At 45.9% G+C, this 14,996-nt stretch overlaps 1 protein-coding gene across 5 annotated transcripts in view; it reads left to right on the top strand.

Moving 5' to 3' along the window:
- The window catches only part of FBF1 (Fas binding factor 1), a 33,639-nt gene that overhangs the window by 2,826 nt on the left and 15,817 nt on the right, over positions 1-14,996 (top strand). For 4 of the 5 annotated variants that reach the window (XM_073311629.1, XM_073311630.1, XM_073311628.1 and 1 more), the window contains exons 4-16: positions 465-581; positions 884-974; positions 1,540-1,600; positions 2,583-2,633; positions 3,620-3,764; positions 5,004-5,087; positions 6,767-6,880; positions 7,678-7,831; positions 8,803-8,936; positions 10,496-10,598; positions 10,730-11,173; positions 12,442-12,519; positions 14,147-14,241. In XM_073311629.1, the coding sequence (XP_073167730.1) occupies positions 465-581; positions 884-974; positions 1,540-1,600; positions 2,583-2,633; positions 3,620-3,764; positions 5,004-5,087; positions 6,767-6,880; positions 7,678-7,831; positions 8,803-8,936; positions 10,496-10,598; positions 10,730-11,173; positions 12,442-12,519; positions 14,147-14,241 (1,671 nt within the window). The remainder of the gene's footprint in view (positions 1-464; positions 582-883; positions 975-1,539; positions 1,601-2,582; positions 2,634-3,619; positions 3,765-5,003; positions 5,088-6,766; positions 6,881-7,677; positions 7,832-8,802; positions 8,937-10,495; positions 10,599-10,729; positions 11,174-12,441; positions 12,520-14,146; positions 14,242-14,996) is intronic. The other variant, XM_073311632.1, reaches the window with a different exon arrangement.

Here is a 14,996-nt window from a genome sequence, read left to right as displayed (position 1 = left end):
TTCTAAGCCTCTGTGGGTCCTTTGCATATTTTAGGATGAGAGCCTTGTTAGATTACTTTAATCTCTCCATGTGCCAGCGACTGAGTAATGGGGAGCATCTTGCAAATCTAGTAAATAAAGAAATCCCCTACTTTGGCCAGGTGAGGGAAAACTTCTCTATCAAGAGCCCCACCTGGGCCACACTTTCTTATGTTCAGAATATATCGGCTGAAAACTTGGCCCTGCTGAAGTCAGTGGAAGTTTTGCCATCAACTTCAATGGGGCCAGCATTTCACCCATCATCTTTAGGCTGACCAGGAGGAACCCCAGACCTTATGCTGGTGATGCGTATGACCAAATGTTTGTCCTTGAGATTGGAGGCTTTCAATTAGACCAAGTGCTCTCTGAATGTATGAAAAAACTGCTTTTATTCCACATGTTGCCCAGCTCCCCTAATGAGATGGCCTTGCTTTGTTTCATTCTAGGTTCCATCCAGGACGTGTTCAGTGACCTCCTGGGAGATGATGGTAAATGCTCTTTCACTGACATTGAGAAGGAAGCCTCCCTCCGCCAGCCCGCCCCCTCCGCTGGATGTAGAGCTGGTGAGATGTGCTGGCTTGGCAGCCTTGGAGAATGAAGCCTTCCATTTATTCATAGAGCAGCTACAGCATTGGCTGTGGAAGCACGAGCTTCCCCTGCCACTGTGCATCAACCCTGTCCTCTAGGGACCCCCTCTGGGTAAAAGGGATGTTCAATTTCCATGAAGTCCGTTCCGTCCTTGGCTCCTCAGCTGACCTGGACATCAATTGAGGGGGAGGGGTCAGTAGTGGACGTGGTACTTGATATGCAGCTTTTGGAGCAAAGGTCTGGATCAAGTTCCATATTCTCCATGATTTGTTTCTAGATGAAATCCCCATTAAATCCAACAAGCCTTCCCAGCACTCTGGGGGCAGTGGAAGGAGATCCAGGGAAATTGTCTCCAAAGCCAGCAAAAAGTGAGTACGTCTGAATCACGCTATTAAATAAGAGATTGAAGAGGGAAACTTTGCTGTTTGCTGGTGTCCCGGCACCCCGTGAGCTCCTCAGCCATGTCCTGTGTTTCATGTCTTGCTACTTGTCATTTATTTTTGGACTCTACAGTTATTGCTTTAGGGGGAGATATTTCAAGGCACAGCTAGGGAGTTTGGTGCCCAAACCCCTCTCAAATTTCCATCCCTCTGACTGGTGTATTCTTCCCTCCATTACACCTGCACCAGGCTACTGAAATAATAGGACCCCATTTAATAAGGTTGTGCAGGTGGTGCTGAGGGCAGCGTTTAGCTCTGTCTGAAGAAATAGCCATCCTAGCACTAGTATAACTCCACCTAAACTCCTCTTGTATGAGTCAGAATAACTCCCGTTCTGCAGGGCCGTCTCCCAGTCTTCTCTCCCTGTCAGTGAGACATGTCCCACCTTCAGACCGCAGATGGCTGCTGCAGTAAGCTCCCACCAGACCTCCTTTCTTGGGATTGTGTGCCGCGAGTCGCAGGGCAGTTCCTAATTCTCCTGCTTCTGTTGCAGGTCTGGTTTGGAGGATGGTGTCTTCAGCAAGATGGCTGCAGAGGACGGTGCAGAAGCAGAGGTGAACCAAGGCCTGGGGGGGCTGAGAAGGAGGAGAGTGTGTGTGTGAGTGAGATGAGGTTCCTAATGAACACACAACCAAATTCAGCCCTGCTGTAATTTCACTGAAGCCAGCTGAGTTCCCGTAGGGATTCCTTTAATTCTAGGAGTCCCATTGACTGCAGATCTTATTTGGACATCCCTCTAGTTGTTGCAAAATGAGGACGGATGCTTGCATGGACGGTGAGAGAATGAGAAGCAAACATCCTAGTTGGTGCTGAGCCCTGGTGGGTGACTTACACTGGAATACAATTAATGCCTGTATCACATAGCACTATTTGGTGGTAGGCAAAGCAAGAATCCAGATTGTCTTCCTGGTGTAGTGTCGCTTCCACCAATCACTGTCCAATGACACCAAGGAAACAAAGTTCCTTGGTTCCAGGGTTTCCCAAACACGCATGTTCTCCTAAGGAACTGAAAAATTTCCAGGTCTCAGAAGACATAATGCAAGGATCTCAAAGCACTGTACAAACAGGACTCAAATATGCCTTATAGTGCTCCTGGGAGTTGCATGTGTATTATTACCCCTGTATTACACATGAGGAAAGCTGAGGTGCAGAGAGTTGAAGTGACTTGCCCAGGATCACAGTGAATCCATGGTAGAGTCAGGAACAGAACCCAGAAGTCGCGACTCCTAGGCTCCTTGTGTAACTGCTGTAGACACGCTACCTCCACTGTAACCTGGTCAATCTGAGTCCCTGGTGCTTTATTTTAAATGCAGACAGGACAGCCTGTCTGATTTACTTACTGGCTCATTTCCACGTTGGACTAGATATAGAATAGATGGCATTTCACAATGAATGCAGAGTGTGCCAAGGCAAGTGAAAATACTTAAGCAAAATAAAAACATTTTATGTGTATTGGGCTTTCTTGAGCCTCCTCTGGTGCTACATGCGTCAGACTGCATGTTAGTGCGATCTCATCTCTCCTGACTTTGCATGCAGGGATCTGACCTCTCAGATGTAGACCCACAAGCTTTGCTGGAGACCCTGAAGGTAAGTGAATAAAACATTACTAGTCTTCGAACTGCACTGAACGTGGCTGTGACATGCTAGACCTAACCTCAGACTTCTCCCTCCTGGGGTACGTCTACGCTGCAGTCTGAGAGGTGACTGCAGCACGCGTAGATGAACCAAGGCTAGCTTTGACCTATCTAGCTCGAATAATGATAGCAGTGAAGCTGCGGCAAGGCGGGCTAACGGCTTGAGTACACCCACAGGAACCCGGGCAGGCTTGTGCTGTCCCTGTTGCCACCTGTGCCTCCACTTCACTGCTGTGGTTACGCGAGCTAGCTAGGTCAAAGCTAGCTTGGGTATATCTGTCTAGGCTGCAGTCACACCTCTGATTGCTGTATAGACGCCCTTGGTCTGCATCCCAGTGTCTCTGAATCAGTGTTTAATTGTAACCTCTTCCTCCAAGAGCTTTTCTTCGTAGAAACCCATGTTTCTGAGACCCGGCAATGAACTTGATGTGCGTGCAGAAGGCTTGCAGCGTCAGGCCTCCATTTATTTTTCCTCCTTAAGTATTTCCCAGCCACATCCAGTTACAAACCTCCCCACTGCTGAGTATTGGAAAATAGGGAGGCCAGCACATTTGCTGGCGTTGACATGTGCTTTCTGTGGCAGTCTTTGTCACTCCCTGTGGGCCCCCACCCCAGGTGAAGAATGCAGGCTGGGTGGGTCTGCTGCCCTTGCTTCTCTGGGGAGTGATTTGGATTAGAGCTGGACTGGGAACCAGGTCGGGGATGAAGGTCCACTGGCCACCCTGTGGATAAACCCTTCCAGAGCAGATAGGAGGGCCCTGAGAACACCATCCCTGGCCAGCAGATAAGAAAGGCAGCATATGTTTTAGTTTAAATGTCCATATTCACGTGTTCAGGAATATCCTGTCAAAACAGGGCGTCTCCACCGGCTCTGCTGCCTGAGCACCAGGGCATCAGCTCAGTTCTTCGTGCTCCCATGTATGTTCTTTTTATTCCCAGGAGATGGATGACATGGAAGCTGATCTCCTAGGCATAAAGAAGTCTGGTTCTGGGGCTGGGAGGACAACAGCAAAGGGTTTTGAGAACCTTGAATCCTCAGGTGACCTGGCAAAAACTGCAGGGAAGCTAACGACTGTTGAGAAAGGTGAGTGCGATGAGCTAACCCTCTGCTAGCGCTTCTTTTATACCTGGCCTGGCTGATTGCGAAAGGGCTTTGAATGAAGCTGTTGCCCTCTGGGGCTTTGAATCTTTGATTCTAGAATATCCTCAGGGACAGGGACTGTCCCATGACCAAAGCTGGATTTTATCTGTTTTACACCATATCCGGGGCCTAAAAATATGTTCAGTGGCTCGCGTTCGTAAACATAGAGTTTTGTTTGTGTTTGTACAGCGCCTAGCACAATGGGGTCCTGGGCCATGGCTGGGGCTGCTCGGCACTACAATGTTATAATAAAAGAGTGATGGTTCCCTACCTAGAACCAGCCCTTGCTACTCTCTTACGTGCAGTGATAAACCTAGGGGCACCCAGACTTTGCCCAGCCAAGGGCCACACAGGCTCCTTGCCCAGAGTCTGTGGATTGCACCTTATTCTCATGCCATGAAGCAGACTGTAGCTGTCGTCCTCTTCAGACACAGGCACTGCACCAGGAAACTACAGGTCCCAGTATGCAGTGATCTCTGCCTGGATCCAATCAGACAGGCTTCCCGGGGGAGATGGAGCACAGCTCCCTGAGACCTGTAGGCTGTGTGGCACTGTACACCTGCGTTAAAGATGAATGTGGCTCTGGATCACATTGTAGCACTATAGGTGGCATATGACCTGCTGGCATGCATTAGCCGTGCCTGGAAACACTTATAATAAAGCTCTATGAACAGTGATATCCAGCCTCTTAGGGTGGGGCAGCTCCCAAACAGATCGTGTTCAAAGTGGACTTGACGTGGGTCCTTTCTGAGCAGTGTGGCTTGAACCTACTGTAGAAGACAGTTGGAGGCACAGATTATAATGAGAGACAAAATGGAGCTGCAGCATTCAGACCCACAGCAGAACATTGCACAAGTTGGTGGCTAGGTTTTTGGCCTCACTGGTTTATAAAGGGTCCATCTACCAACTAAGGATCAGGATCAGAACACCACCAGAGGGGAGCTGTTTGCATGAGGAGCCCTCACCAAAAATATTCCAACCCTTGAATCCCTTGGGGGAATTGTGGGTTGTTATATGTACTCTGCAGCAACCTGAGAGAGTAAAATAGGCTCCTAGCTGGAAATAACACCCTGTATTTACTCTGAATAGATTATTTCCATACGCGGGGAGAGGGTGGAGCATGCACAGTGAAGAGGCTCTGCCTGTCTGTCTGCAAACCCCCCTATCTGATGTTTTTTACAGGAGAGTCTGCCACTGGAATGGAAAAGAAACCCCTCTCCACTCCCGCCACCCCCCAGCGGCAGTACAAGAAGTTTTCCTTTGAAGGTAGGATTTGGGCGGGTACAGTTGTGGGCACTCAGCTCTCACAGTTTGACTCTCTCACCTTTAATTTACGGGGAAACTAGTAGATCTTCATCTCCTTTAAGGATAAGTTTGCTGGAAGAGTCGCCAGGTAACAGGGCACAGACAGAGTCTTTCTCCTTTAGATCACCAGTTTAAACCTCCTCCACCTCAAAGTACCACGAGGGTGACGTGTGGGAAATGATCTCCTACTGCGGTTCCTAATGTGTCCATAGCACAAAAATCATCTGTCGGATTGGTAGAGTCCAAGGACTACATGGGCCATGAACACCGAGTGCCTTCTCGTGCCCAACAGCGCCCTCTGTAGGTTGGAGCTGAGGCAAACTGGGCTCATGGGGCACTGTGAGAATCCGATACATGTTCTCTAGGCACCACTCTCCAGCACTAAATTCACATAAATCTTGCTGCCAAAGGTATATGAGAGGAACATACGGTAGAAAAAACTCTACAGCAGTTTGTCATGGTAACGTGAGAAAACCATGCCTTAGAGATAAAGGACTGTGGGGGTGTGAATTTGACTTCAGTTCATTACTCTGCCCTGCATCTTCTTCCCTCCCATTTCTCTTTACTCAATAAACGATGAGGATGAGTCTAAAAAACAACCACATAAGAGAATAGGGAGCCTGGCTTAAAAAATATCCTACAGTGGGGTGTGTGGGTGGGCTCTGGATGGGATTCCTGGGAGTACTATATTTAGGATTATATTGTCACATGTCTTTTTAAATGATAATCGATGTAACACACTGAGATCTTTGTATAGAATGTTTTATAGAGATATAGTGCTTGACAAGCATTAATAGTTTAAATGCCCCCCACCGCTGTGAGGTGTTACAGATGATGAAACTTTATAGATGGTGAAACTGAGGCGCAGCACCTGGAAATAGAATCCACGTCTCCTGCTTTTCCAGTCCTATGCTTTAACTAGGAGTCTGTGCTCCCTGTTCTAGGGCCTACTGAAATCAGTGGAAAGAATCCCAGTGACTTCACTCGGCTTTGGATCAGGCCAATAGACGGCTATCTATGGGGCTGAGATAATGTGAGAACTGGCCTTCTTGTGGCATTTCCATACCTGGACAGGGCAAGTGCGAAGAGAGGGCCCGATCTCAAGTGATTGCTGCCCCATAAATGATCCCTTAAGGGAAGACAATAGGGTAGAAAATCATGAACATATATAGAACTCTTGAGATACTGGACGTCACCCAAATCCAGAGAGATTCAAGTGTAACGGGTTCCTTGCAGAATCTGAATTCACAGCTGTGTTTTATCACTAGTGGAAGCTGCCATCCAAGGAACAGGCATTTTGAGACTGTCCAGATTCACATGGCACCGACGTTGAGGCCATAGGAGAGATCCAAGACTTTATGGCAAAAATAGGCTAAACTGTCTTTCCCAATGACAATATAGCTCAACTTCCAACTCCAGGTACCCCTAGGAGGAGTTTGCTCCCAAGCACTAATACTGACCCAAGGACCCACTGAATTTTGCCAGTAACTCCAACAGGAGCAAGATCTGGCTAATGCAGAATCCCCAGTTCTAGATGATGGTCTCAATATTTAGCTCTTCGCAGATAGTCCAGCTCCAAGAAGACAATTTCCAAAGGCCAATTGTTTTTTCTTCTTTTATTCCCATGGGGCGATTGCTAGATTTAGACGATCCTTTGGCAGGGCTTTTATCGGATGAGGAGGAAGATGCTGCTAAGAAGTTACCTCCAACAGGCACCAAAAGTAGCCCTGAAAGACATACTGGACCAGCCAAAGGTATGGAGTCACGCTAGAATTATACCCTATCCACAGAACTAGTTTGGGCTGCTCCGTAATTTGCTTCAGTAGCATGAACACCCTGCTTTTTCCACCTTTTAAATCATTGACCTGTCAATTTTACTGGGGCTCCCTGGGTATTAGACATTCTCACTATCGACAAGTGGAACAGTAGATTAATGAACTCGCCTTTCGCCTCTGTGGACTTGGGTTCAAATCCTAGCTTTAGTCTCACCCCTAATGGATTTTTAATCAAGGCATATTTAGTATCTCTGGGGTGGCTCTGGATTGGGATAGTGAGGGCACTGCGGGTCAAGCTGGGGTTCTGGTGGTAGAGCGGCTGGGAAAGAGGGGAACATCCAGGACTAGTATCGCGGGAAGTGCTGCAATTTAGGACTGCGGTGGGAGTGCGAAAGGAAAGTCTGGAGTAGCCGGGGCTGCTGTAGTCTGAGATGCATTGGTAGAGCTGGGGGCAGACTGAGATAGCAGGAATCCTACAAAGCAGGATTGAGAGCCTGCAACATCCCCAGTGCTAACAAGTGCTAAATAACGTCTCCTTGTTAATGGTCACCAAATTCATCAAAAGATGCAATTTACAAAAGAGCGAGAGAGCATGCCGCAAAGCAGCGCGCTAATGCTTTGTCACTTCCCAGTGATTTGTTCTTTGGCTTCAAAAGAACAATTTACGGGAGACTGTGTCAAAGATCCCAACCCTGGGACGAGCGTTATGTGTCATTTAAACTAGCGCCGTAGACCCAGTGGTCTCTGCTAAGAAAGATCTTCCTTCCATTATACAGGGACGTCTCTCTCCTCGGCTCCTGGCCATGCTGTTGCTCCCGTGCGGAGGAGGGAGGAGCTGACATTTGAAGATGATGGGGATGACCTGATGGACGCGCTGGGGTTTGGCGAGGGTCCGAGGGGAGAGCTGAAGCAGGAGAGGAAAGGAGAAGAGTAAGGATTGCTAGGAAATACAGAGTGACTCATGAGATAGTCACACTGGGTTTCAATCATTAAGGGCCTTGGATTGAAAAAGTGCAGAAGAATATTACACGTACTTTGTTACCCCAGATCTACGTGGGCATGAAAGGCATGAATCACCTGAGCAGACTCACTGCGATGACTATTCTGTATCACTGCAGTGGTCTCAAAGGCCGGGTCTGCACTTAAAAATTAGATCGGCCTAGCGATGTCCCTCGGGGCTATGAAAAATTTCTCCCCGTGAGCACCGTAGTTAGGTTGACCTAACCCCTACTGGAGGCACGGCTAGATTGGCAAAAGACCTAGTGACCACCTCTCAGAGAGGTGGATTAGCTACATTGACAGAAAGCCCCTTCCCTCAGTGCAGGCAACGTCTGTGCTGCAGAGGTGTAGTTGCAGAGGTGTAGTTAACTTTGAAACTTTGAAATAGTTAACTTTGGTCCCATTTAAACTGTTGTGATTTTTAATAATTTGTATTGCAGTTGCACCTAGCAACCGCACTCATGGAGGCCCAGGTCCCCATTGTGCCAGGCGCTGTACAAAAACAGCACAAAAGGACGGTCCCTACCCCAAAAAACTTCCAGTCTAAGTAACACCCTGTTGAGATGAACAGGAGCAAATCTCACCCTTCAGCGCTATTGTTTCAGGCTAGCTGGCTGCAGACTCATTCAGGCTGTCCTGCAATGGGTCAGGGTTGGAAATATTTCCTTGCAACTGTAAGGGCTAGAAATTTAATTTCATATATATATATATATATAGGTGTATTTAAAAAAAAGAAGAACCAGAAGCAGCTCAGACTGTGAGAGACGTGCTAGAAGGTCATGCCAGCCACTCCCATGTCAGCTCTTGAGCGCAGCCTCATTTGCCCGCAGAGGGAAACAGACAGTGCTTCAATGATTTCCACCCCCGCCTAGACGCTTGTAATTCTTTTTGCCCTCTGGCAGGGAAGAGCCCCGCCCTGCCCGCTCGAAGCTGGAGGAGTTGTTGGGAAGTGGGACCGCAGCCAAACTTCTGGAGCAACCGACCACAGGAGAACGCAAGGAGTTCAAACTGGATACAAAATACCAACAGCAACCAGGTGAGTAAAGCCAGAACCTTGCCGGTTTAGCAACACTGTGGAGGGTGGCAATTTTTTGCTATGTTGCTATACTGGTAAAAGTGCTAGCATAGACAGTTATACCAGCATAAAAGTGCTTTTGCGGGCATAGGGTATTTTGCTCGGGGAACTAGTATAAGCTATACCAGCAAAAGCACTTTCATGACTGTCAGTCTGCATTCACACTGGGAGGGTGTGACATACCCAGGGTATAATCTAGACTAATGAATAGCTGTGTCACCCCTGCTCTCTTACCTGGCGTGCCCTTCACATTGCTTTGCTGCTGTCACTTCCAGTCTGGAGTGCTCCCAAACAGCCTCCAGCATGTAAATTACTCCCAGCTACATCTGCCGGTGAGTAACTGCAGCCAAACAGCCACGCCTGGGCTCATACCAGCTCTGGGTGTAGTACAGGATGACCCCAACTCACTCCCAGTTAGATAAAACAGTAAAACAAAGGCATTAACTACAAAGAGAGAAAAGGAGTACTTGTGGCACCTTAGAGACTAACCAATTTATTTGAGCATAAGCTTTCCTGAGCTACAGCTCACTTCATCGGATGCATCGGATGAAGTGAGCTATAGCTCACGAAAGCTTATGCTCAAATAAATTGGTTAGTCTCTAAGGTGCCACAAGTACTCCTTTTCTTTTTGCGAATACAGACTAACACAGCTGTTACTCTGAAACCTACAAAGAAAGAGATTTTCAGTGAATAAAGCAATGAGGCGTAGAAGCCAGAAATGGTTACATGAAAAGTAAAGTTAAAATGTAACCAGTGCCTAACCAAGCAACCTATGTTAAATTCGAAGCAAAGTTTTTCTCGCCACATGCGCTCAAGTCTTACTGGCCAAACTTCTTAGGCCTGGACCCCTTCTTCGGTTTAATGGCTGCTTCCTTTGTCTCTTCTTGTGCGGTGAATCAATGAGCAGAGAGGAGAGGGTACCTTGGGGGGCTTATTCCTCCTTTTTATAGTGTCAGTCCCTCTCTTGGAAAACATTTCCTGCTGAGATTCAGGAGACAGAGTGTCTACATGTAAGGATGTTTCCTGCTGGTTTTCCCCACCTGTTTGAACTCCCTTTGTCTCTCTTCCTGCTTGATGACTCTGTTTACTGCTTAAAGGCAAATGAAGCAGAGCACACATTCCTTTGTTTGAGACAGACCGGTTTGCTAACCTCAGTTTGGAACATATGTTAATAACAGCTTACAGGGAAATCTGATAACTTCACATACAATGTTGCCACACATATTTTATCAAGTCAATATTGACCAGCAAATTATGAGTCTTCAAATGACACCTTACAAGACATACCTTGTACAAAGATAGTTACAGTAGGGTGTGGGCATGGGGTACATTCTGTGGGGGTTTGCCAGCATAGCAAGACCAATATAGCTAGACAAGCCAACTTTTGTAGTTTAGGCAGGGCCTAAGCGAATTACAATGAAACTCCCATACAGCAGACAAAAGCGAGAGCATGTGAGTGTGTACTGATGCAGCCTGCTTGCCTACTGCAGACTGACTTTAGTCTCCACTTGTCTAAACAGATAAGGAAAACATTTGGGACAATGAGGATTTCACCTTCGGAGCCTACCAGCCCACCCTGGCCTCCACACCCGAGGGCCGGCGGTCAAGACGACAATCTGTCAGGTATGTGTTTTATATCTGATGCCTGCCTGTGTCTGCCGCACTAACCACTGGCACATGTTGCCTCCCAGCAGGGAGCTGCCGAAGTCCTAGCACACTCAGCTTTGTGTGTTCATCTCTCTCTTCCGTTGCAGGTTTTCAGCAGAGAATATCACTGAACTGAAAATGGACCAAAGGTCCAAACCAACCACTCCAGCCATCACGAGCCCCATGCGAGGCAGTAAGACTGGCGCTGACTGGCTGGGCTTGAAAGATGAGGACTTTATCGATTTGGACCCTCCATCTCTAGCCAAGGACGCCGCCAAAGGTAGTCCCGCGGCAGCCCCTTTGAACAAGCCATCCAGCTCCTCAGCCACCAAGCAGCCCAGCTCAGCCAGCCAGCTCCTTCCTGGGACAAAGCCAGCTGCAGAGGAAGCAGCAGCTAAACCCAGACCCCTTGAGGAGGAGGAGGATAGCTGGCTGAATAACGCCTTGTCTCGAAAAAAATCCCAGGTGCAGGGGAAGGTCCAGGAGAAAAGGGCTGGGGCCTCGGGCTCCCTGAGACAGGACGACGAGGTGGACCCCATTACTGTTACCAGGTAAAGACATGCCAGTGGGCTGCTTTTCAGAGGTCTAGAGCTCCTGCAGCTCCCACTGGCTTCACTGGGAGGTCGCTAGTGCTCAGCACCTCTGAAAATCTGGGCCATTTTTAAGGGCCTAACTTTAGGCACCCAAGTGTGACTATTTTTGCCTACAGAAATAGAGCTGGGATAAGAACGTAGGATTTCCTAGCTTCCAGGTCAATTTGGAGTCCAGACCGTGCTGCCTTTCATTTCAGCTGCAATGGACATTATGCAGGCTGCCATTGTAACTGTGTAAAGGCTACAGTGATTTACTTTGGGAAGCCTGGGACAATGATCCAGAAGCCACCAAAAATTCAAACCAATTTTGTTTTCTGCCTTTTCCATGATTCAATAACTCTTGCCCTTAACTTGTAAGTTACAAGCAAAGTCCCTCCACCCTTCTTCAGTTATATGATCCTAGTCGCTATGATAATATAAATAATAATAATAACAATGAGCATGAAAAAATTATAAGAAAACTAAGGAAATTCCCAGGCAAAATCTTCGTGAACATAGAGTTAAGGCTGAGAACAAATTGGCTATGGCTTGTGCTTCCCAAAGCAGGACTGATGAGTATAATTAGGAAGAGCCTGTCAGACAAAAGTGAGGTATCTTGGTAGCTTATAGTCACAGTTTACTGTTGTGTGCATTTGCTCCTTCAGCCTTTGAAATTAAGGACAAATCTACACTGCAAAATTAAATTGATTTAATTTACGTTGACGTAGAGCCACCGCAGTAATTAAATTGTTTTTGTATGTCCACGCTAACTCCTTCTGTTAGTGGTGTGTGTCCTCACCAGGAGCGCTTGCTCCGGCTGTCAGTGTGGGGCACTGACAGCCGGAACAGTCTGATGTAAGCAACACAGTGTCTAAACTGACACTTCATCGACCTAAGCGCTGCTGCTCTCACGGAGGTGGAGTTATTAAGTTGGTGTAGTGGGCAACTGACATCGGCGGGAGCAACATTGTAGTGTAGACGCTTACAGAGTTAGGTCAATATAAGCTGCCTTACATCAACCTAACTCTGTAGTGTAGATCAGGCCTAAATGTTTCAAACCAAGTGAATGCTGAATACTTCCATAGCTCTGTTAGGAGGAAGAGATTGCTTTTGACAGAAGGGAGACCTTCACTGTCTTTGAGGTTGCAAGATACAGTTGTAGCTGACACTGGAGGATTGTGGCCCCCATCACTGTCAATTTATATTAAGATTCTTTGCTCTTTCATATAAGTGACTCTTGTTTTCAGCCAACAAGCTCCCTCTGTGAGAGAGCCTCAGCGGTCTGCTGTCCCAGAAGATAAGTCCACCAGGATGGAAGACTCAGGGTATGTCTTCACTATAGCTATACCTGCTAATCTGCCTTTTCAACAGGAACTGCTGAAATGAATTAAAACGGTGTCAGACGTGAGAGTGTTGGGGGTTGAAATGTGGTAAATAAAAAACAATTATTTAAAAAAAATTTAAAATAGTTTTTTTATTTAAATCGGATTTTTAAACTTAAATCAGATGTTTTTGATTTACGTTAAATGCATATTTTTTAAAATAAACCTATTCAAAATTAAATGTGAAACTGATCATTTATGTTAATTCCTAAACTTCTTATAATTTATTAAAATCATTTAAATTAAATACAGACATAATTAAGCAGTACATGTGTGTTGTCAAATTTTAAAGAAAGATCACTGAACCGGTGGAAGTCACTGGCTAAGAGCATGGAACCAGAGTTTGTTGAAGTGCTAAACCAGCTTTTGACAGCAGTGTAGCCTCTTCTGCATGTGCAGAGAGAATATTTTCTTCATTTCAGATTATTCAACTAGTTTAGTTCAATGACTGGTTCATTCAAAGTTAAGAAACTTTCAACTTTTTGGAGTTGAAAAAACAGAAAACTTGCTTTCCTCTTTCAATGTAGGAATAAAAACTAGGTGTTGAGACTATGATATCTACTAGTTCTAAAATCTTGCAGGACATGGTGACCAGAAACAATCAATTGAATTCTCAAAATACAGATATTACTTGCTTTGTTTCATAAATTAGTTAGTTTGAAATGCAAACTGTTGTGATAAACTTTTTTTCTTATGTATCCAACACATTTAAGGTCATTTTATTAAATTAAAACCAATTAAAATTTCTGGTTTTGTACATTTTTAATTAAATTTAAATTTTCATCCAAACAGAGCTTGACACAAATCACAAGTAAAAAATTAATCATCAGCTAATAAATAAGTAATGCCTCATTCACCATTTTCTAACATAATAAAGAAATGTAAAAATTAAGACTCTCTGAATAAATGGAAGTTTAAGCTGTATAATTGCTTAACTAAATATGTACAGATATAGTGCATCCTCCTGCGTGGCAAAAAGAAGCACCAAATTCAGAGTCAAGTCTATACAATTCAATATGTTTTAATGGTTACCAACCAATGAGAATCAACTTCTCTTTAGGAAAATAATGAAAAATTACAAATGTAAAACCATAATTAAAATCAATTATTTAAATCAAAGTTTCCTGCGTGCTCTGATATAAATGGATGATTTAAATTACTTTGATTTTCTGGTTACTTATCTAAATCATTTTGATTTAAGTCAGTCCATGACTGCCTGAGGGTAGGCAGGAAGAGAACTTTGTGGTGGCTTTTGATTTGTGGTGGCAAATCCGTGATGTGCGTGAACAGTGAGATCGGGTGCAGTATGTTTTAAAGAAAAATCACCTTGGATTGACAACTCCAACTTTTGACCTTTGAACACCCTCCCCCTTTGTGACTCCACGTGCAGGAATCCATACGCCTGGTGCTGAACAAAACTGCTGACCGGATGTTTTGTGAAACACTCTTCTTACAAAAGCTATGCATGTTAACTGGAAAATACCTCTTTAATCTCTCTTTCCCCATACGCCCTGCAATGAGGCTATATAATAGCATTCCTAGTTACTTATCTACTCTATGCATCCCACAGGTATCCTGGTCCATGGCTAACCACTCAGAAACAAGCCTCATCTCTTACATCTGAGTCCAGGAAAGGGGCACCTCCTGGAGACACCAGTCACGCCGGTATGTTTCACATCCCAAATCGTCCCAGGTACTGGGGAGGCAACACGCACTGTTGACGCACCTAGCTGAGTGATCAGGAGCCAGAGAGAGACATTGTGTAACCTGGAGGATTCCCAAATTCTACTCTCTCTCCCAGGATGAGAAATACAAAGTTGTATCTTTTAAAGTGAAATGATCTCTGCATCATTGCCCTTGAAGGTGAGATGAAAATGGGGAAAAGATGGGCCTAGCAAGGTTTCCAGGTCGTGTATCAAAAAGGTTTCATTACGAATTCTGAAAAGTCCAAACATATTTGCTGTGATGTCTGTAGGGACCCTTGAGGCTTGCCCACAATTGAATGGTAGACGAATGTGTGGTTGATCACATGTTCGTATTGTCTCTCTGTCAGCTGGAAGGGGTCAGATCCCCACAGGTCTCAGCCCCCTGCCATCCCCACACTCTCTGAGTGTGGACAGAGTCCTCTCCAATTACAGCCCCTGGATGCTAGTTTAGTGTCTGGCATTGCTTCTTTCCATCACCCCTCTGGTCTTGAGGAAGGGCCAGACCTGAGCAGCCATGCTTTCCTTGACACGCTAGCAGTAGGATAACTAGTCCTCAGCCTTCCTCAGTCACCTCTGCTCTTCATCCTCCTCTTCCACAATCCTCTCACCTCCTTGGATTACCCTACCTAAACATTCAACCTCATCCCTTCACTGCTTTGTATCCCAGTGTTAGCCCGTTAGGGTATGTCTACACAGCAAAGAAAAACCCACAGC

This window comes from Lepidochelys kempii, chromosome 14 (genome assembly GCF_965140265.1).
Source record: "Lepidochelys kempii isolate rLepKem1 chromosome 14, rLepKem1.hap2, whole genome shotgun sequence".
Taxonomy (NCBI): domain Eukaryota; kingdom Metazoa; phylum Chordata; order Testudines; family Cheloniidae; genus Lepidochelys; species Lepidochelys kempii.
The sequence above is the reverse complement of the archived record's forward strand: the minus strand, read 5'-3'. Positions and strand labels throughout refer to the sequence as shown.